This window comes from Zalophus californianus, chromosome 2 (assembly GCF_009762305.2).
Source record: "Zalophus californianus isolate mZalCal1 chromosome 2, mZalCal1.pri.v2, whole genome shotgun sequence".
Classification (NCBI taxonomy): Eukaryota; Metazoa; Chordata; class Mammalia; order Carnivora; family Otariidae; genus Zalophus; species Zalophus californianus.
The window spans coordinates 636,547-658,973 of NC_045596.1; the positions used below are offsets into that span (position 1 = coordinate 636,547).

The 22,427-nt window shown below is 52.0% G+C and overlaps 1 protein-coding gene across 8 annotated transcripts in view; it reads left to right on the forward strand.

Moving 5' to 3' along the window:
* Positions 1–348: 348 nt before the first annotated feature.
* Positions 349–22,427, forward strand: part of MAEA (macrophage erythroblast attacher, E3 ubiquitin ligase) — a 34,310-nt gene continuing 12,231 nt past the window's right edge. For 4 of the 8 annotated variants that reach the window (XR_003520919.1, XM_027599664.1, XM_027599665.1 and 1 more), the window contains exons 1-4: positions 374–460; positions 4,529–4,762; positions 19,566–19,748; positions 21,697–21,900. Coding sequence is in view for 7 of the 8 variants with exons in the window: in XM_027599664.1 (XP_027455465.1) it covers positions 392–460; positions 4,529–4,762; positions 19,566–19,748; positions 21,697–21,900 (690 nt within the window). In the remaining variant the exon portion in view is untranslated. Of the gene's footprint in view, positions 461–4,528; positions 4,763–18,537; positions 18,631–19,565; positions 19,749–21,696; positions 21,901–22,427 lie in introns of those variants that run through there. The other 4 variants (XM_027599666.1, XM_027599667.1, XM_027599670.1 and 1 more) reach the window with 2 other exon arrangements.

Consider the following 22,427-nt stretch of genomic DNA (forward strand, 5'->3'; position numbering starts at 1 on the left):
TCGGGGGACCGCCTCCCGGGAGCCCAGGCACCCCCACAGCGGCGCCCCTCGCCAGTCCTCAGCCTCCCCACCCCCGGGGGCGACCCGGACCCCCGCGCGCCCACGCCCGCTTTCCCGGCCGCGAGTTCAAGGAGGAAACGGCCCAGCCGGGCTTCCCGCTGATTGGCTGAACGGGAGAAAGGCCGGAGATGATTGGTCGGGCCGGACGCCTCTCCGCGCGCACGCCGCGGCCGCGCCTTCTCCGCCGCCACTGTCTGGTGGGCGGACGCGATTGGAGCAGACGCGTCGGCTCGCCCCGCCCCGCCCCGCCCCCGCCGGAGGGCGCGACGTCACTACCCGGCGTGCCGCGCGCGGCGCTTCCCCCACCCGCTAATGTTTTGGCCGATTCAAGATGGCGGTGCAGGAGTCAGCTGCTCAGCTCTCCATGACCCTGAAGGTGCAGGAGTACCCGACCCTCAAGGTGGGGTCTGAGGGCCGGGCGAGCGGCCGCGCTTGGCTGGTGCCCGCGGACCGCGGGGGGTCGGAGGGGAGGGAGGAGGGTCAGGGTGGGGGCCGGGGCGCGGCCTGGGGCACCGGGCGGGGTCTGGGGGGGGTCTGCGGGGCCGGGCTTCGGAGCTCTGGGGGGCTCCGCGGAGCCAGGCTCCCGGGTTCCCCGGGGTCTGGGGGTCGGCAGGGCCGCGCTCCCCAAGATCCGAGGGTCTGCAGGGCCTTGTTCTCCAAGGTCTGGGGGTCTGAAGGGCCGGCCTCCCTGGGGTCTGGGGGGCCTGTGAGGCCGGCCCCCCGGGCTTCCCGGCGGCGGCGGCGTCTGGCGGGCCGGGCTTTCTGGGATCTGGGGTCCTTCAGGCCGGGCGGGTGTGGCGTGGGGCCGTCCATTGCCTGCCCGGCCTTCGAGGACTTCGTGGCAGGGCGTGGAGCGCGTCTGTCTGGCGCCCCGCTTCGCCCTCCGGAGCCCGATTGTAGCCCCTTCGTGCTAAAATAAAAAGGAAGGAAGGAAGGAAAAAAACCGTGAACTGCCCCAGTGACATTTTGCGGTAGGCAGGCTGGTGACTTTGGGGGCTGGGATGGAGACCGGGGTTTCCAGGGTGTGGGGTCGCGGGCGCCCAGCAAGAGTGCCCGACGGTTGGTGTCCAGCTGTCCTCCCGGAAGCCTAACGTCAGAAGGTGTTGACGTGTTGCCTTCCAGTCTCTAATTAGGGAACCTGTAAAGAGAGACCTAACGACCTAATGGGCACCCATCTTGTGGGGCGTCACCAAACCTGAAATACAGCCCTTGCCACTCGGTTGCCAGTTGCGTGACCTTGGATGGCCACTTAGCCAAGTCGTCTTCCGTGAGCATGAAGTCCGTGTCTCTAGTGGGAGGGGCCGCACTTGCTCTTTACCTAGTTAGCGGAGAATTTGATGGTGACGAGAACAAAGCACCTGGAAACAAGTTCCTTAGGAGATCAAGGTCATAACGTTCCCAGGAGAACCGTGGCCGGGCATTTGTGATTCTGAACGCCTTCCCTGAGAGGCCAGGTAGCTTTTCTCTCCTCCTGGAAGACCCCTGCATCCCCATCCACCTCAGTGGTGACAGGGGGTGGTGGGTGCAGCGTGGTGGGTTCGAATAACTGCGCCACTGTGTTCATCACTGACGGGAAGACCTCAGGCAGGGTACTTACCTGCTCTGAGATTGCTGACTTTTGTCACACGTGGGTAATGATAGCTCCAGGGCCACCCCGGGTGAATCGGGGGACTCCATGCTGCCTGGAGTAGTCGTCAGTACTCGAGTCAGACTGCCCTGTGCAGTCCTCGCCCGAAAGCAGAAGCGAGGCTTTGTTGCTTTTCATTGACTAGCGGTGGAGCAGTGCTGTTTCCCTGCACCTTGTTTGATCAGGGAGGATAGGGGAGCGCTGCCACCCGTGCCGGATGCCTGTTGTCCAGGCCCTTTTAGGATTAGGTGGTGGGTGTTTTTGTATTCAACTCCTTGAAGACCCTGTGGCTCAGAAAAACCATGACATCACCCCACCTGAGGCCCCCAACGAAACATCATTTGGGTTGATGTTTATCCCTCCTTCCCCCACCAAACAAATAAATAAATAAATGAGGCTTTCGTGGGGGAGCCATTAATTGCTGGGCTGTTGTCTTACTCAGCCTACCCCCAGGCCTGCCGTTGGAACTGACAGAACTGTGGCAGTTTATCATGTTTGGGACTGGCTGGTGAGCATGGGCAACAGCAGACAGGAAGGGATTTCCCCTCCAGGTTCTCTTCTGTGGTTTTATAATCCTGACTGTGATTGATTTCCAGACTTATTAAATAGCCTTTGATTAAAAATAGTTCTGCAGATACTTATACAGGTAAAGAGATATTAAAGTGTCATTTCAGCTGAGCTTCCCAGTTAAAAGGAGTTTTACTTCTGCTTTAGAATGATTTAAATGAATTTTTGAAATCAGAGAAGTTACTTCCATCATTTTCCCTCACAGATTGTCTGGATCACCTGTAATCCATCAACATGTGTCATTGTTGAGAGTTGACATTTTTTTCTAGATGTTTTCAGGAGTGATTCCTACTGGATAATGTGGAAGTTTCACTGGGAAACTAGGGACCCTTGACTGAGGAGCATAAGTTAATACAGAATTCCCCAGAGGGCGCCTGGGTGGCTCAGTTGGTTAAGCGACTGCCTTCGGCTCAGGTCATGATCCCAGGCTCCTGGGATCGAGTCCCACATCGGGCTCCCTGCTCAGCAGGGAGTCTGCTTCTCCCTCTGACCCTACCCCCTCTCATGCTCTCTCTATCTCATTCTCTCTCTCAAATAAATAAAATCTTTAAAAAAAAAAATACAGAATTCCCCAGAACACTTAGGAGCTGTGCTGGTCATGGTCTTGAGCACGGTCCAGATGCAGGTGCCCCAGGGCGGCAGGAGCACTGTGCAGACAGCAGGGAGAGGGCAGTGAGGGTCAAGGGGCTGGAGTTCTGAAAGGTGTATGCAGGGTACCAGGAGCCGAGTGCTCCTTGCTTTCTTGACAGGCAGTTCCTCCTCAGACTTAATAGAGATTCCTTGCTATTCAGAGGATTGGCAAATCCAGCCACGTTCCTCACAGCCCCAGGGCTGGTCGACACTGGTCTTGCCTCCTGGTGCAGTGGGAAGAGAATGGCGTGGCCGTGACATATGCAGTCTGCATGCGTTGAGCTGGACACCCTCTCCTCACTGAGCCCTCAGTCCTGGGGGGAGCTGGGCCAGCACAGGCCTCTCAATGGCCTGTGGACCTTCGGGGTGGGTGGTTCTTTGTAGTGGGGGTTGTGCATTATAGGATGTTTAGCGGTACCCTTGGCTTCTGTCCATCCCCAAAATGTCTCCAGACATTGCCAGATGTCCCCTGGGGGGCAAAATCGCCCTGGTAGGGAGAACCACTGGACTGGATTTTGCTTTGTGGAACTTGTTTTTATGTTTTTACAACAGCAGGGAGAGTGGGGTTCACGGGACACACTTTTGTGTTCTGGGCCTGGCTGTGAGTCTTTTCCTGTGAGCTCCTTGAACTGGAGGCCCATTTTCATTATGCTTTTAAAAGTGTTCTCTTGGGGGGCGCCTGGGTGGCTCAGTCAGTGAAGCGTCTGCCTTCTGCTCAGGTCATGAACTCGGGGTCCTGGGATTGAGTTCAGCATCGGGCTCCCCGCTCAGCAGGGAGTCTGCTTCTCCCTCCCCTGCTCCCCCTGCTCGTGCTCACTCGCTCTCAAATAAAATCTTCAAAAAAAAAAAAGGTTCTCTTATAAAAGTAACTTGTGTTTACTTTCCAAATTACTCTGCTAATCATCCTGTTAATATTTTGGTGTGTTGACTTCTGTTTTTTCCCCTCAGAGAACTGAAGTAAAATAGTATTTTAGAGGCCTTCTTTACCACTACCCAAATCAAGTGGGGGTCTTCACAGCCCAGGAGAAAGGCTGTGGCACGGGTCCCTGGGCTACCTGGCTCTGGACCCCCTGGCCCCTCACCTTGAGTCTCACCTGTGCGTCTCGGTGTCCTTGCCTGACCCGGCTCAGCCTGGTCCCAGCTGCTCTCTCTCCTTCACACAGGACGGGCTGGGGGGAGGGGTGGGCGTGGGGCACTGCTCCCGGCTGGGTCTGTGGGCGTCTTCTGTCTCTGAGTTCTCTAGAGGGCTGTTGAAATGCTCTGCTTTTAGTTTGGTGACAGTCCTGACCAAACCCTGCTCTGCAGTTTCTGAGCCTGGGTTTGTGCCTGTTGTAGAGTCTGGGTGCCAGTTATGTGCCTAAAGTTAGGACTTTTCCAGCTTGGTCTTGGCTGGATTTAGGGGATCGTGTGTTCTCAAGTTTGAGAAACAGTGGTAAGCGTGAGCGTTTGGTCTTAAGAGACAAAATCCTAGGTAAGCTGCGTCCGGAGGGTGGCAGTAGGCTGGGTCCTCACTTTTTTTTACTTTAGATTTTTTGGTTTAGAGAGTGAGCCGTTTCCTGTCTCAGAGGTGGTTGTGTCGCTGGAAGGACGCTGACTCTCTCTGGCTTGGGGCAGGCATCTGTGTGACACCCTTCCTCCTCTCAGGCTCCAACCTTGTCAGACCTCCAGAGCACCGTCTGCTCGTACCCGAGAGAGCCCCAGGCTGCCTCTGCCTTCCGGAGTCCCGCCAAAGCCAGAGCACGGCTGCAGTGCTGTCTTCTTACCCTATGCATACTCCTGAGCTCCTCCCGTCTCTCGCGCCTCTGCTCGGACACTTGGCCACAGACGAGACACTGGGGTGGTGTGGGCCTTCGGGGACAGGTGCAGGTCCACGTCGGGGTGAGTGCCCTGCTCACTGCAGGCTGTTTGTGTTACTTTAAACAAGCTTCATGCCAGGAGAGGAAGGGCTTCCCAGTGCCCCATTCTCCGTAGCGGTGGGGTGTGCTAGAGCCAATTCGAACCCCAGCCAAGCAGCTTCAGCAATAGGCAGGGGCAGCTGTGCAACAGATGCTCAGCTTTAGGTCTGAAGGTGGGGCTTGCTGTTGCTTCTCCCTCACAGAGCCACCGTGAGGCACCCCGGAGCTGAGGTGCCAGACCCTGAAGGCCTTGTGCTCCTTGCTGCTCTCGAAGAACCTCTGCACGCTCACTGGGCACTGCTGGTGACACTGGGGTGTCACAGAGAAAAAGACAAGTGAGGTCCGCGTCCTGGTGCCGCTAGGCTTGGCAGGAGGGAGGCCGTTAAACAAGTGGATGCAAACGTTTCCAATCCTTGAACGAGTAGAGTCAGGCACGGGTGGGGCAGTGGCCCACGGGGGGTGCAGTGGTCTTCAGTGGGCAGCCAGGGCACTTGCACGTTGGGGGAAAGCTCTGTGGGCTGTGTTGAAGTCTTGGCAGACCCTAGCACCGTCAGCACATGGTCCCATTGGAGCAATAGGGCTCAGGGTGTTCCCAGAGCCACACAGAGGCCATGACAGTGGGGCCCCGAGGGCCTGGACCTCGCCATGGACTGTGTATGCAGGCCAGCAGGAGTGGAGAGCAAGCTGGGAGGAGGCCGGCTGCTGTGTGCGGCATGTGCCCCCCTCAGGGGGGCCGCTCGGTGTGGACCGAAACACGGCAGAGCAGTCTGTCAGGGGCGCCTGTTGGTCTTTTTAGGAGTACGTTGTTTTAGAATATTTATCCCTGGGGACAGTAGTTTGAAAGCTTTCTGAAAAAAAGATTTATTCACTGTTTCAGTAATAACTAAGTGATAGAAACTAGGTATTATTAAATAGTTTAACAACCCAACTAACTCTTCAGCTGAATGCGGCTAATGGAGAAAAACACCCACCTGTGCTGACAGTCTCACTGACCGTCGCCTCCTGCCTGTGAACCCTGAGTGCTGCACGGCCCCCACTTCCTGTACGCGGCTCCTGCCCACGTGGCCCCAGCCTGGCCTCGTCACCCCCTTTTCACTCGTGGCAGGTACCGCCCTGCTTGGGTCTGCTTGTACCTTGTGGGGGAGCTGCCCCACCAGGGGCCAGCTATGCCCCGAGCCTGCCCGTCTGGCCTGTGGCTCCAGCACTTGCATCTCTCCCCTCCTATCTCAGTTTCCCCTTTTCACTGGGTCCCATCAGCACGCACATGGCCCTCATCGCCCCATGTCCTCCTCCAGCTGCTGCCCCCTTTTCCTGCCCCTCCTCCCGTGTATCTCTCCAGGTTCAGGTCAGAAGTTTTGCCCCTAACATTCCATGAAAATGTTTTTGTCACAGTTGACTTGACGCCGCTACGTGGCCAGTTGCCGGGCAGTCGCCTCCTTCACTTACCCCCCTCCTGCTCCCCGCCCCGGTGCCGTTCTCTTGCTTCCTCGTGGCTCGTCTTCTGCAGATGCCTTTGCCGTTACTGTGCATCCTCCAGCCTGGGGGTCGTTGAGTCATCTGGCAGCAGGCAGCCCTCGAGAGAGGTCTCTGTGCTCTGTCTCCAACTCCTGCCTCCAGCCAGGCCCCACCCTAAACTCCCCCGTGGATCATCGGCCTCCTGCTCGGTCTCCTCACTCATCTGAGTGGGGCTCGGAAGGTACCACGTGCAAAACCCAGCAGTGCCTGATCTTGGCCTCCCTGCCCTAGACTCATGCTCCTTGGCATGCAGCCAGCCCATCCCAGGTGAAGACAGTGTCCTCCTGCCCCTTGTGCAGGGTTTGGTAAAAAAAAACAAAAACCCGGGGGCTGTTCCTGATGCCTGTGTTTGCTGCAATCTTTCTGGGGTCCGTGATCCCCTTGTTGGTCTGCATTGACTGCAGGGCTCCAGTCTGCTTGCGGGCAGCTGGCACGGGAGGGGAAGGTGCCGGCTCCCTCATGGGGCCTCCCAGAAGTGCTGTTCAGCATTTATGCTTGAGCTCAGAGGCCAGAACTTGCGGTTGGCTGTCTCTAGCTTCAAAGGGACCCGAAGACAAAAACAGCCTGGTGGTGGGCTTATTGCTGCCCTAGCCCTGAATGAAGTTGGGGTTTGTGGCTCCTGTTCTGTGTCCCTTTCTCTGGTTTCTTTTCTTTACAGCTTTGATCACAGTCTGACAGAACTGCCTCCAGTCTGCCTGCTTTTCTGTCAGAGGCCCTCATTACAATATGCGCTTCTCAGGGCAAGAGGGTGTGTTTTGCTCCATCACTCCCTGGCTTTGGCCAGGCCTCCAGGGATCCTGACGGTGTCTTGCAGTGAGCACCCACTGACGGCCCCTCCTCCCTGTTTGGCCCCCAGGCTCGCCACCCTGGCCGGGTTCCTCCCCAGCTCACAGCCGCCCCTCCACCTCTGTGTGACCACCCACCATGCTGGTGACCTCACGTGGTCTCCTATGCTCTGAGGGTACCAGTGACTCCCAGAGGGTTAGTCCCCAGTCCCAGAGCCCAGGATCCAGTGGCTGTACTTGGATCTCTGTAGGTAGCTCAGCGTATGTAGACCTGAACTTCTTAACTTACCTGTCTCCTCCCCAGACCTACTCCCCATCTTCCTTGGCTCAGGTTAAAGCCTTGAGCACTCTGTCCTCGCAGCTTGTGTCCATATGTCCTTCTGCTCTGGCTCCAACATGGATTCGGGATTTGACTGCATCTTACCTTCTTTCCTCCTGCCACCATGGCCGAAACCATCTCTGGGTTGAAGTAGCCTCCTACCTAGTTGCGGCTCTACCCATGCCCAGCAGAGCCGCCACACTGCTGTACCAGACAACGCCATTCTCCTGTTCTGGTAGCTTCCTGTGCGACTTGGGGTACAGAGCGAGGTTGTTAGAGTAGCTCTGCAGGCCCTGTGCCTTCACCTCTGCCTTCTCCTCCCCACCCTCCTCCTCCAGCTCTGCTCCCCTTGGGCACTCAGCCGTTGGTCTCCCTGCTGCTAGAAGATGTGCTGGCATGGGGGCCTCCGGGCCTTGGTGCTTGTTTACTTTGCCTGGAACCCTCTTCCTTCAGTTACCCATCTTATTCCCTCACCTTCTTGGATCTCTGCTCAGGTGTCTCCTTCTTAGCGAAATCACCTTTAAACTGGGAGCCCCACCATCTCCCTCTTCTCGGTTTTCCTCCCCAGCTGTTACTGTCATACTGCATTTTGCTTCTTTGTTTCTAACCCCTGGGATTGTAAGTTTTGTGGAGGGCAGAGAAGAAGTATTTCTTCAGTTAACGAATGAACTATTAAATATTATTTTGGCAATTCTATCCAAAGAAGTAAAAATTGAAACAGAAGTAAACGTAACTTCAAATGGATGAGACGTAATATGTTATGTACCCAGAGAACACAAACAAGCTAATTGGAAAATTACTACAGTTAACGAGAAAGTCTGTGTCAGCAATAACCAGTTAAAGCACCTCATGGGAAAATCCCCATTCGCAATAACCTAACAGCAACAGAAATAAAATGTCAGGGTGTGCTTTACTGGCTCTGGTGATGGATACTGAAGGAGACACAACGTGGTTTCTTAGTAGAGGCCTAGGGAAGACCAGTCACAGCAGAGAGTGTTGCGTCTGTTTGAACAGACTGATGATTGAAGGTACCATCTCACCTTTTTGTGCTGGATCCCATATTTCTTACTTGTAATCAGGGAAGTACCCAGCAGGGTGGGACCTGATGCCAGAGGCAGGTGTGAACCTTGTTGCACGACTTCTGCTTACAGTCACACCTCATAGCTAAACAGCAAGGGAGCCTGCTTGGCTAGTGTTACGAACACACGTCTGTATGGTGCCATTTGTGGTTGGTCAGTGAGCCCGTCCCGGGAGATGGAGGGCACTTGAGCAGGTGTCGGTGGCTGGTACTCCGCTGCATTGCAGCTCATATTGCTTTGCTCATATCTACCTTCCTAAAACGGACCAGTGGCACAAGAAGATTTCTGCAGGTACCCGGCGGCCGGCTGGTGAGACGGTCCTGCACTGAGAGGAGAGAGCATGGAGGTGCTGGCAGCGCTCTTCCCGCCTTGAGCTCTGTCAGCCGCACTGTGAACGGTCTTTCCCCCCAGAGCCCCCTCGAAGCTGACCAGAAGTGTCATTTTCTTTAAGAAGCCTATCTGAAACTGGATGCGCCTCCCTCAGGGTGTGTGCTGTGCTTGGGAGACGAGCCCGGGGAAGTAGGAAGCCATTGGGATTTGGGAGACTGACCCATGCCATACAAGAACATGAGGCAGAGCTCCATCTAACACTTCAGAAGATGTTCCTAGCTTTGTGATGAATAGTGAGAAACCTCTTCTGAGGCTTCTTCATTGTGAAAGATAAAAAGTCCCATGACATTGGGGAAGTACTTCCTTCCAGTGCTGGTAGAAATGGCTGAAAACATGATGACAAACTAAGATGCATTTCTTTGTCAGCAAATACTGTCAGAAAACCCACAGCAAACGTTGGAGAAGGTTTGAAGAAACTAAAGCGAATGACACAGTGTAGGAGGATTGCCATAGAGCTGGGTGAAGGTACAGATGTTTTCTACAAATCTTAACTTATGGTGTTTGCCACATTCTGTTTCAATTATGAAAACAGGAAGGATTACTTTTTATGAGTCACTGAAGGGGAAAGATGTACTGAAGGAAATATAATTTAACATCAGCTAACTAAACAGAGAAATCCTGTGATCTTAAAAGCTACAATGCAACAAATTACCAAGGAAAAATTGAGTGGATTTGATTAATACATATTTAAATCTTTGGTATACTCAGATAAAATAGAACCAGAATTTAAAAGCAAATAACGATTTTAAAAAGCCACCAAATATGAACCATAAAGAGCTGATTCACATTGATGAGAAAGATCCAAGACCTCTTTTCCTTATTGAGTTTTAGACAAGGAGCACAAAGGGAAAATGTGTTGGATTGAACCATGTAAAATTGCTATTTTGTGGGTTAAAAGACAGTGGTTGAATAGGCTTATAACATGTAAAGAGATTAAAAAAAAAACAAAACAAAAACTTTCCATAAAGAAAAGCCCAGGATGAAGTGGCTTCACTAGTGAACTCTGTTAAATGTTTAAAGAAGAATTAACACTGATCCTTAACAAGCTCTTCAGAATAATAGAAGAGAAAGGAACATTTCCCAACTCACTCTGTGCTGTCAGTATTACCCTAATACCAAAACCAGACACATATCCAAGAAAACTACAGACCAGTATTCCCTATGAATGAATATAGGTGTTAAGATCCTCCACAACACGCTAGCAAACTGTATCGGACAACATATGAAAAGGATTATGTACCAGGAGTAAACGGGATTTACCACAGGACTGCAAGGTTGGTTCAACATGCAAAAAGCAGTGTAACATACCACAACAGTATAAAGGACATAAGCCACATGATCATCTCAATAGACACAGAAAAAAAGCACTTGACAGAATCCAACGCTTATTCATGGTAAAAACACTTAACAGACTAGGAAAAGGAGAGAACTTCCTCAACCCGATAAAGAGCATCTATGCAAAAACCACAGCTAACATCATGCTTAGTGGTAAAAGACTGAAAACTTTTTCCCCTAGGACAAAGAAGCAAGGATGTCCATTCTGGCCACTTCTGATTCAGCATTGTGCTGGAGATTATAATCAGGGCAGTTAGGCAAGAAAAAGAAATAACAGGCATTCAGATTGGAAAGGAAGAAACAAAACTCTATTTGCAGATGAAACGATCTTGTAGATGAAAAGCCCTAAGGAATATACACGCACGCACACACACACACAACACACACACAAAACTTATCAGAACTCATAAACTAGTTCAGCCATGTTGCAGGATACAAGGTGAGTATGTAAAAATAAGTTGTACTTCTGTATTCCAGATAATGGACAATCAAAAAGGAATGAGGAAAACAATTTTAGTTATAACAGCATGAAAAATAATAAAGTAAGACTTCACTCTTAAGATAGCAGTAAATTGATCTATAGATTCAATCCAATCCATATCAAAACTCTAACTGGCACTTTTGCAGAAATCGAGAAGCCAATCCTAAAATTCATACGGAAATGCAGAGGGTCCAGAACAGCCAAGACAGTCGTCTGAGACCGCTCAGGCTGCACTAACAAAATACCACAGACTGGAGTGACTGAAACAACGGATATTTATTTCTTAACCGTTCTGGAGGCCGGGAGGTCCAAGAGCAAGGGGCCGTCAGATTTGGTTCCTGGTGACCCTCGTTTTGGTTTGCAGATGGCTGCCTTCCCACCATGTGCTAGCATTGATCCCATTAGGGAGTCCCCCACACTTGTTACCTCATCTGAACCTAATTGTGTTTCAAGTGCCCAATTCCAGATAACCATCACACTGGGGACTAAGGCTTCCACAGACGGGAATTTTGTGGGGGGGGAACCCAAACATTCAGCCAATAACAATCTTGAAAAAGAACAAAGTTGTAGGACTCACATTTCCTAGTTTCAAAACTTACTACAAACTACACTTCTTGATTACTGGTTAAAAGGCTAAAGATAGATCAGTGGGCTAGAACTGAATCCAGGCGTAAGCCCATACATAGTAATTCTCAGTACGGTGCTAGGACAGTTACATAAGGAAGGGAGAGGCTTTTCAACAGACAACTGGATAGCAACATGCAAAAGAAGTTGAGTCCTTTCCTCACACCGTATATGAGCATTAAGTCAAAATGGATCAAAGGTTAAATACAAGAGCTAAGAGTCTTAGATATAACACCTAAAGTACAGGAAACCAAAACAGAATGTTGGTTGGACTTCAGAAGTGAAAACCTTGTGCTTCCGAGGACAGAATGGAGGGAAATGTTTTGCATGTCACCTCTGTGATCTAGTAGTGTCCAGAATCTCCTAAGAGTTCTTAGAATTCAGTAATGTAAAGACAACCCAATTTTATTTATTTTTTTTTTTAAAGATTTTATTTATTTATTGGACAGAGAGAGACAGCGAGAGCAGGAACACAAGCAGGGGGAGTGGGAGAGGGAGAAGCAGGCTTCCTGCTGAGCAGGGAGCCCAATGTGGGACTCGATCCCAGGACCCTGGGATCATGACCTGAGCCGAAGGCAAATGCTTAACGACTGAGCCACCCAGGCACCCAAGACAACCCAATTTTAAAATGAGCAAATGGTTTGAATAGACTTTTCCAGAGAAGATATACCAACAGCTAATAAGCGTTGAGAAGATATTCAACATTATTAGGCATTTATGAAATTCAAATTGAAAACCACAATGAGCTGCCACTTCATGCCCCCTCGAACGACTAATCAGAAAGATGGACGGTAGTAAGTGTTGGATGAGGGTGTGGTGGAGAGACTGAAGCCCTCCTACAGTGCTGGGGTGCATAAAATGGTAAAGACGCTGCAAGGCAGGCTGGCAGTTCTTTAAAAAGTTCAACACAGAGCGGCCGGCAATTCCACTCCTAGGTAGAGCCCCCGAAGAAGTGAGAAGGTGTCCCCACAAAAGCCTGTGCAGGAGTCTTTGCGGCCTTATTACTCATAATAGCCAAAAACGTATGAATGTGTAAGCAAATGTGGTATGCCTGTGGGACGGAACACTATTCTTCAGCCATAAAAAGGAATGAAATACATGTTACATAATGACTGAACCGTGAAAACATTACGCGAAGTTAAAAAAGCCACACAAAAGGCCGTCGAATGTATGATTCCATGTGTACGAAATGTCCACGATGGGCAGATCCGTATAGGCAGGGAGTAGATTATTAGTGGTTGGTGCCTGCCCGTGAGGAGGACTTCCATAGGTACGGGATTTCTCTTTGGGTTGATGAAATGTTCTGGAAGTATTTTGTGGTGAAAGTTGTACAACCTTGTGTTTATATTAAAAACTAAATTGTACACTTAGGGTGAGTTTTATGGTATCTGAGTTATATTTCAATTAAAAATTGGTAACATAATGATGGCCTATAAGTTATTTTTGTATCATTCAACTTAATAGCACTCATGCAGGGGTACCTGGGTGGCTCAGTCGGCTAAGCGTCTGACTGTTGATGTCAGCTCAGGTCTTGATCTCGGTTGTGAGTTCAAGCCCCGCATGGAGCCTACATAAGAAGAAGAAAAAAAACATTCCTGTGCGGTGCTGGCCGACCTTGGGAGGGTACCCATGACCTACGACTCTGCACACATGTGCAATTGGCTTTTAGGATCAGTCCACAGTATTGGAGTAGCCAGGTCAAAGGTTAGGCACAGTTTGGTAACTGCTGTCAAATTTCCCTCCCCCCACACGCTCCCTGCCAGCCATATGTGGGGTCCCATTGACCTCAGACCTCACCATAGGTTTTCTGTAGCTACACTCTCCAGTACAGCAGCTCTGAGCCCCGTGTGGCTGTTGGGTACTTGAAATTTTGCTGGTCCAAGTATGTGCTCTAAGTGTAAAAATGTGTACTGGCTTTTAAAGATTTAGCATGAAGAGAAAAAATAATGTAAAATGTCTAATAAATGAAATATTTGGGGTGCATTGGATTAAGTAAAATAAACTAAAACCAGTTTCATCCCATTCTTTTTAATGTGGTTGCTAGAAAACTTAAAATTATGTGCATATGCAGCTCACAGTTCTCTTGGACAGCGCTGCTCTGTGGCTTTGTCCTTTCTGGTTTTTTGTCCACTTACGCTCTAGTTATCTTTCTGCAGCCATCCAGGTTTATAGTGAGTACCAATGTTGTGGACTTACCCTCTCCATCTTTGTTCTCTGTCTCTGGTGCTTTTGTGTGTCTTTTTTTCGTTTCCTTCTTGGTAGATTGATAAGGTTTTCTTTGTTTCATTTAATTTCCTCTTGTGGTTTGGCGAGCTCACAAACACACCCAGGTTGTGACAGATCCGATCGGTCTCCAGACATTGTTTCCAAGGGTCCCCTGGGGAGTAGTCTCCCTGGTGGAGAACCACTCCTCCCACTGGTCTGCTGGTGTTGGAATGTCCCATAAAGGGAACCCACAGCTGCACTGTGTGTCTTGCTTTCTCCCCTGCCCATGTCTGAGCTTGATTGTGCGGCACCCCACGTCAGTGGGCAGTTTACCATCCCCATGGATGTATGTTTGAGATAGTTCCAGTCTTGGGCTTAGGAATAAAACTGCTATGAGCATTTGTACACAGTCTCTTTGTGGATACTCTGGGTTTGTTTCTCTCAGGATTGGAATTGCTGAATGATGTGATAGGTGTATATTTACTGTCGTAAGAAACAGCCAGACTCTGTTGTTGAGGATCACCCACCCCACTGCCAGTGATAGCTTCCAGGTGTCCCCAGCCTGGCCGGCAGGTGGGGCAAAGTCTTCCTAGCGTGCAGGAGCGTCCTGTCTTAGGGCTCTCCGGAGAAACAGAACCATCCAGTAAGGGAGGGAGACACAGGGAGAGGGAACGGGGGAGGGGGAGTGAGGTTGAGCCTGACCTTACAGAATTGGCTTTACAGGATTATGGGGGCTGAAAAGGTCTGCAGTGGGCAACCGGGAGCCCCAGGAGAGCTGACAGAGTCTGCTTCACTCGGCCCAGCATCCAAATGAGACTCTCCAGACACACCCAGAGCTGCATCTGACCCTGTGTCTGCACCTTGTGGCCCGGTCAGCTTGAAAACACATGCAGCTGACCCTCATGTGTCCCCTTGTGGCTTGAATTTGCATCTTTCTGACTAATGATGTTATGTGTCTTCATTATTAGCCTTTTGTATATCTTCTTTTGTGACTTTTTGTTAAAACTTTTTGCCCGTTTTAAAAATGGGATTGTCTTCTTGGTCTTGAGTTATAAGAGTTTTAAACGTGTTTTAGAAGTTCTTTGTTAGGTTTACATACACTGAATGTTTTCTCCTCGTCTGTGGCTTTTCTTAAATAATTGTCTTTCAAAGAGTAGAAGTTTTAGTTTGATAAGGTTTAATTAATTAATTTTTCTTTTATAGTTAGTGCATTCTGTATCCCTGTGAGAAATTTTTGCCTACTTAAGGTTGTGAAGGTTTTCTCCTGTGTTCCCATCTAGAATTCTGTAGTTTTAGCTTTGATGTTTGGGTCCGTGGCCATTTAAGAACTCTTTCGGACCGAGTGAGGTCCGGGCTGAAGTCCTCCCTCTCCGATGTGGCTCTCCAGTTCTGTACCGTTGTTGCAGAGCAGGTCCTCCCTGCCCTGGCTTGCTGGGCTCCTGGGTTGGGGGTCCATTTCTGGGCTCTCCGCCCTCCACCGGTGCTGGTGCACAGCTGCACCAGGGCCCCACTGTCTTGTTCACTATAGCTTCATGGTGGTTGTTGAAATCAGGTACCATTGCCATGTTTTTACTGTGGTGAAACATAACACGAAACTAACCATCTTCGTCATCTTTAAGCAGTATCAGCTATATGCATGTAAGGTCGCCACAACTGCTCAGTGTGCACAACGGAGACTATGTACCCATTTGTGTTAACCAGTTAAAAGTGAGGTTGACCGGGTGCTTATGAACAACAGAAGGTTCTTCTCCCAAGTTCTGGAGGCTGGAAGTCCAAGACAAGAGTGCCGGGGTGGTCTGGCTCTGGTGAGGGCCTCTTCCCTGCATCCCATGTGGTGAAGACAGCCAGTGGTCCTTTTAGAAGGATGCTGATCCCAGTCACGAGGGCCGCATCCTTGTAACCCGGTCACCTCCCGAAGCTCCATCCCCATATGCCATCCCGTTGGGGGTAGTATTTGTGTCTGTGTTATAAGGGTAGGGACACATTTAGTCTGTTACACCATTAAACCCCTCCCCTTTCCCCAGACCCCGGCACCGCCCTCCTTCCTTCTCTTTCTGATCGTTTGGCTGCCCTCTGTATCTCACGGGAGAAGAATCATACAGTTTAGTCTTTCTGTGACTGGCTATTTCACTTGGCATAATATCCTGCAGGTTCATCCATGTTGCAGCATATGGTAAGATTTCCTTCTTTGTAAGGCTGAATAACATTCCATTGGGTGTATACAACACATTTTGGTAGCCTGTCCACCCGTCCACGGACACTGGGGTGCTTCCCTGTCTCAGCTGCTGTGCATGATGCTGCCGTGAACACGGGGGTGCCGGCCTCTCATGCAGACCCTGCTCTCCGTTCTCCGGGGAGCACACCCAGACGTGGAATGGCTGGGCCGCGGGCTCATTCTGTGCTTAGTGTTTTGAGGACCCTCCACGGTGTTCTCCATGGCGGCTGCACCCCACGGTGCACGGGGTTCCGGTTGCCCCACGTCCTCGCCAAGGCTTGTCGGTCTCCGCTCCTTTGAGAGCAGCCGTCCTGTGGGGTGTGGGGTGGGGTCTGCCCGTGGTTTTGACCTGCATTTCCCCGATGGTTGGTGATGCTCAGCACCTTTCCCTGTGCGGGTCGGCCACCGTGTATGTATCTTCTTCGGAGAATTGTCTGCTCAGGGCCTCTGCCCACTTTGGGTTGGGTGTTGTGTCTTTGCTGTGGAGGTGAAGTTTTCCGCCTGCCCCGGGTACCAGAGCGCGTTCCACTGGGTGCCCTCCTGATCCTGGGCTGCGCACTGCAGATCGCTTCCTTCGCTTCGCACAAGTTTAAGTGTGACGTAATCCCATGTGTCTGTTTTTGGTTTTGTTGTCTGTGCATTTAAGGCTACATTTCTTTTTTTTTTTTTTTTAAAGATTTTATTTATTTATTCATGAGAGACAGACAGAGAGAGAGAGAGAGAGGCAGAGGGAGAAGCAGGCTCCCAAGGAGCAGGGAGCCCGATGCGGGACTCGATCCCAGGACCCTGGGATCATGACCTGAGCCGAAGGCAGATGCTTAACCATCTGAGCCACCCAGGCGCCCTTAAGGCTACATTTCAATATTTGCTTTTTATTTTGGAATTCTTTCAGAATCCCTTGGACTTAGCGTCACCTCGTCCACGTTTCTTAGGCTGTGGATTGGTTTCTTGCTCTCTAGTTTGACTGTATCATTTACTGGTGCTTTTCCTCACTGCTCTTTGCTGTTATCTTATTTCCTCTCATTGATTTTGTTGTTTGTTTCACCGAGGGCTCTCTGAGTAATTTTCCTCCCAGAAAAGGGTTGTGGGCACTAACCTTGGCAGTCCCTGCATGTCCAGAAGTGTATTAATCTTGCCCTTCTTCTGGAATGATAGTTTGGCTTCATTCAGGATCTTCAGCATTTCTGAAATTCCATTCCTTCATTTGGCAAAAGCCCTTTTGGGAGGAGCCTGTGAAGGAGCTGCTGGTGACTGAGCAGCGGGGGATAGTTGGGGAAAGGCAGGGGAGGCAGGACCCCAGGCAGGGTGCCCTGTGGGCAGAACACTGAGCAGCTTTCCGGGGCCAGCTGCCTGGTGTCCATGGGACAGAAGCTGGCACAGGAGGCTGCTTAGTGCTCCCGGGATGTAAATTCTGGGAGCTCCGGGGGTGGGGGTGCTGCTCTGGGCCAGGCTGGTGGGGGGCACAGGACAGGTGGGGGTGTGGGCAGCAAAAGGTGAGGTCCTGAGAGCTCAGCCCTGTGGAGCTTGTGACTGGGTGTGGGGCTGGAGCACCGAGGGCAGCTCGTGAGTCCTTTTGGGTGGGAAGAGTAGCCATGGAAAGCGCCTGTCCGGGCCATTTGGAGGTCAGACTCAGGAGTGGAGGCTGAGGGGCTGACTCAGGTCCAGGGGAAGACGAGGCCACGTGATGAAGAGCACAGTGGGGCTCACAGCCCCCAAGAAGTATACAAAATCCTGACTTAGTTTCTTTTATCAAAAGATAGAGGAATTAACATGGACTGTTACCTTACAGTATAAATTACTGGGCCTGGATATCGATGATGGACTGAAGATGAATGTTAGAGTGTTGCCTGCTTCCTTTTTGGATAAAAGTTAAAAATGGAGACCAAGCCTGTAGCGCTTGCTTCCGAGTCTCCCTTTGCCTTCCCTTTGGCTAAGGGATGAGCCTCAGGCCGGTGTCATGAGCAGAAGGCAGGACCTGAGAGTCCAGGGAGTCCCGTGCTGGTGTCCACTGAGCCTTGCATATGTTGACCACAGGGAGACCTGCTGTGTGTGTAACGGCACTCACCTGCTGCTCACCTGGACTTCAGCTGCCTAGAGCCGGGGACGTTCCCGTCACCTGCGTGTGCTTGGGCTGACAGTGTGTGCGGTGTATGGCTTTTTCTCTTTTCCTGTGTTATGGTTGCTTTGATTGTATTTATTGAAATATAATTTTGTCTGAATCAGAATAAAACTTGGAAGCTTTTGTTAGCGGGTATCATGGGATTTCAGTTCACTTTTCAGTAACTGTTTATTGTGTTTTATGAAAGTGTCCGCTGGGTCAGATTGGAAGCACACACCTATCCTGGAGCAGACGGTTTGCAGGGCCCCTGGGGTGGGTGGGGGCTCTGAGAACAGTCCCAGATTCCGGAAGGGAGGTTGCACACGTCAGCAGCCCACCACCGCCCGGCCTCTTGTCCAGGAGGGGTCTAGCGGATGCACGCACCTAGGTCTCTGTGCTGTGCTGTTGTTATGTTATGAGGTACGTTTGCCAAAACTGAGGCTCAGGGCAGGGTGCCCTTTCCTTTGGACATGGAGGACGGGGCTCGTGTCTGAGCCCAGCCACCTGCTCGCAGCTTCACCCTTGTCCACGTGCCACAGTGGGAGGCTTTTCAGGGATTGAAGCCAGGGCAGGCCTGGTTAGGTCATGGACCTCGGGGCAGATACCATTTTGTGGGCGTTGGGGTGCTCTGTGCCACTCCACGTTAAGGATGGCCCTTTGGCTTTGTCTAAAGACTCTCCTGTCTTGCTTGTGCTAGACTGTGGCATGGTTGCAGGAAAGACTACTAGACCCGGCTGCTGGGGATGATGAGCCCTCCCCGGGTGGCATACACGGTTTATCTAATGGCATCCTGCCTCTTGAGCTGGTAAGACCCAAGGTGTGGACAGGACTGTTTACCCACTGCCACTGTGTCCCCAGGGCAGCCTGAGGGGGGTGGCAGCTGGGGCACGGACAGTACTGGACCCCTGGCCAGGTCATGGGGAAGTCCTGCTGCAGGGTCCCCTTGCTGGTGTCTAGGTCCCCTTGGCATCTCTGCTTCTGGGAATCCCAGGCTCCTGCCTGGCACACATTGGTGCCTGGCACCTGTTGGAGCCGGCAGTGAGGACATCCACAGTGAACCACTGGTCACTGGGGTGTCCATGCTGCGTGAGCAGCATCTGATGAGCGCAAAGTGCTAGACCCACAGCCAGAACAAGGGCTGGGAGGAGTGTTGGCAGCCACTCTCTTTGGAAGGACAGAAGCGTAACAGTGACACATTATCCTTCCTGGGTCTTTTGTCAGGTGTTCTGTAGGGAAAGGTGGTTTTGTCACTGGGGGCAGATGAGCACTGTCTGATTGAGAGGCATTAGATGTGCACCTATGGTTTCTGCTGATGTGCTAACGCCCTGACCTGTCTTCTGCACCCCCTTCCTGGCGTCCCAAGTCTACAGCACCCCCCCGGGCCCATCGCAGGCCCCTGCAGGCTTTCACATCTGATGGATCTCATTTTGGTCATCTCCTTAAACTGTTTGTTATTCTGGATGAACTTTGGGATTATTTTGTTGGTGTGCCCTTAACAGTTTTCTGCCTCTATGGATTTGGGGACAGTACGCGTCTTCTCATTAGTGTCCTCATCGAGGAACACAAATGACCCTCCATTCACACAGAGCTTTTGTGGGCCTCAGTCAGGTGTTAGAGTAGATGTGTCTTTAGAGTGCTAGAAGCCTAGGACTTGTGCCTGACAAAACGCCATGAAGGGGGTCTGGGCATCCCACACATAGGACTGCTGATGCTCACACACCAATTACCTCCCTTCTCCAGGTGCCCTACGAAACACTGAATAAACGCTTTCGGGCTGCTCAGAAAAACATTGACCGAGAGACGAGCCACGTCACCATGGTGGTGGCTGAGCTGGAGAAGACCTTGAGCAGCTGCCCCGCTGTGGACTCTGTGGTCAGCCTTCTGGATGGTGTGGTGGAGAAGCTCAGCGTCCTCAAGAGGAAGGTCGGTGTGGCTTCTGGACCATCCTGCCTGCCTGCCTACGCGTGGGCTGTAGCGTAGGTCCAGCGGCCCAGCCTTCCCATGTACCCAGGCAGTCCCAAAAAGGGGCTGTCTTCTGTGGGAGCCGGGACACAGTGGAGACCAGGCAGCCCTGCGATGGGGAGGTGGGCTCCTACGGCTAGAGTGTGGGCAAGGCGAGTCCCTCCATGCTGTCTGTGGTCTGCAGCCCCTGTGGGGCTGGCGGCTTGCTTCCAGTCCCGTGCTCCTGTTCCTGCAGGGCTGGGTTGTCCTCACTCCAGAGTGTCCCAAGCACAGACAGGAGGCAGATGATTTAGTACTTTTAGAATTTCCCCTCAAAGCTTCATGGAGGAAATTTCTCATTTCTGGGAGACGGAGGTAGGGTGCACTACTGTGCCCACTGAATAACCCAGAGGACGCAGCAAGATGCTTTACAACGTCTTACTGAACGTATCAGAGGGCTCATGAGACGAGCGTTTATCACCAGAGCTGTTCGGCAGGGCCAACAGCGGGGCAGCACCCACGGCTGCGGCCAGTGCCGGGGGCGGGGGGAGGCCAGGGCTGGTGGTGGGACCTGGTGGTAGTACGTGTCGGGGGGCTGCCCCAGGAGTGGACGTGCTGTGGCAGAGCATCACGGCCTGTTTCAGAACACCCGGGGGAGCCAGGACCCTCCTCTTCAGCCTGGTGTAAGTGGTCCCAGCTGGTGGCGCCTCACTGAGTGCACTTCTCGGGGAGGACACCGTCCGTCCGAGCGTCAGGGGTCTGACGGAGGATCGCCAGGTGCACAGGATGCTGTGGCAGAGACAATGAACACCGCCCAGATTTCAGACGTAGAGATTATCAGGGACCAGACTTGACTGCGTCTGAAGATTAAGCAGACAGCTGAGAATTGTTGCAGGGGACATAAAGTATAAAGCACGATTGAGAGTTTAAAATAAACCAAATAAAACTTCAAGAAATTAAAAGTATAATAACTGAAATGAAAAACTCAAATGTTTGCTTATAACACACTTTTTAACATGTAACAATCAGACAAAGCTCAAGAGAGAATTTGTGAGCTAGAAGGTAGGCATGTTTTTCTAGATAATTCCTAGAAATTCTAGTTGCACACAAAGCTAAAAACACAGAACTACGTAAGAGGGTGGGAAGCCTCGGAGACTAGAGTGGAGGCCGTGTTCAACCAAAGTCAAGAGGGCGTGGGAAGAGTGGCCAAGAGTCTCAGAACTGTTGGATAAATAAAAATAAACCTAGGATTTCATATCATGAAACTGAAGAGAGAGAAAAATCTTAAAAGCAGCTGGAGGAAGAAAACCACTTCCAAAGGAGCGGCAAATACCCTGGAAGCCAGAAAGCCATGGCGTGTGCTCGAGGGAAAGGCGGACCAGCCAGGGCAGCAGTTGAGCCTGTGCACCGCCAGCCAGGTGGGCGCCGCAGTGAATCAGCCTGCAAATCTGGCCCCTTGGCGGCGGCACTGACCACACGTCAGGTGCTGGACGGTTGGCTGCTGTCCAGCCAGCACCGATACAGAACACGTCTACGGAGCTGTGTTAATTTTGAACAAACTTGACTTTGAGGGAAAAAGTATTATAAACGAAAGTCGCAAAATAATAACAGATGGCTTAATTAACCAGGAAGCTGTAACAAATTTAAAATTATGCGTATGTGGCCGCATAGCTCCAGACTCCATAAAGTAAAAGGTGGTGTCGCTGAAAAGAAGGTGCAGACCCAGAGTGGTAGGTGTTGACTTGCCTCTGGGTAATGACAGGTGCAGCCAAACCGGCCTCGTGGCGGTGGGCGGGGGGGGGGGATAACTCCCTTTTGCTTCCATCACCCAGCAAGGGGACATCCCCCCGTGTCCCCCTGTGTGTGAGGGTGGGGGTAGGCGCAGCCTGGTCACTGTCCCACCCTGAACCCCTGTGTGCTTGCGTCTCAGGCGGTGGAGTCCATCCAGGCTGAGGACGAGAGTGCCAAGCTGTGCAAGCGCAGGATCGAGCACCTCAAGGAGCACAGCAGCGACCAGCCGGCGGCGGCCAGCCTGTGGAAGAAGAAGCGCATGGACCGCATGATGGTGGAGCACCTGCTGCGCTGTGGCTACTACAACACGGCGGTGAAGCTGGCCCGTCAGAGCGGCATCGAGGTGGGCACGTGCGCGGGGCTTCTTGCTGCCTCCGGGGGCGGGCCGTCCCGGGTGCTCGCTGAGCAGCCTCCCTGATCAGGTAGCGCGGCCCAAACCCTTCACGCACGCGTGCCCGAGGTTTAGTGTGTTTGAACCGCGGCGACAGCTCTGGGTGCTTCTCTCTTGCCAGCATGTTCTAACGGGGAAGCCCGTGGAAGGGGTCGTTCCCACTCAGTACCTGCCCTCCCATGACTGTTTTTACTGGTGTCCAGGGGAGGGTGCGTTTTCCACCCCTCTGTAGAAACAGACGATCCTCTGGCCTTCGGTGTGTGGGCAAGCGGTTAAGCGTGGAGCTTCGGGAGGAAGGCTGCTCGGCAGTGGTGAAGGCATCCAGTGCTCTCCCTCCCCTTACCAGGGCTTCACAGACCCGTGTGCACCTTTCTCTAGCCTTCGGGCTGCCCCTCTGCTTTCGGGCAGCATCCACCTCCCCGGCCCACCGGTCTCCACTCTGCACCATTGGTCCCTCGCCCTGCTCCTCCCACCCCCCT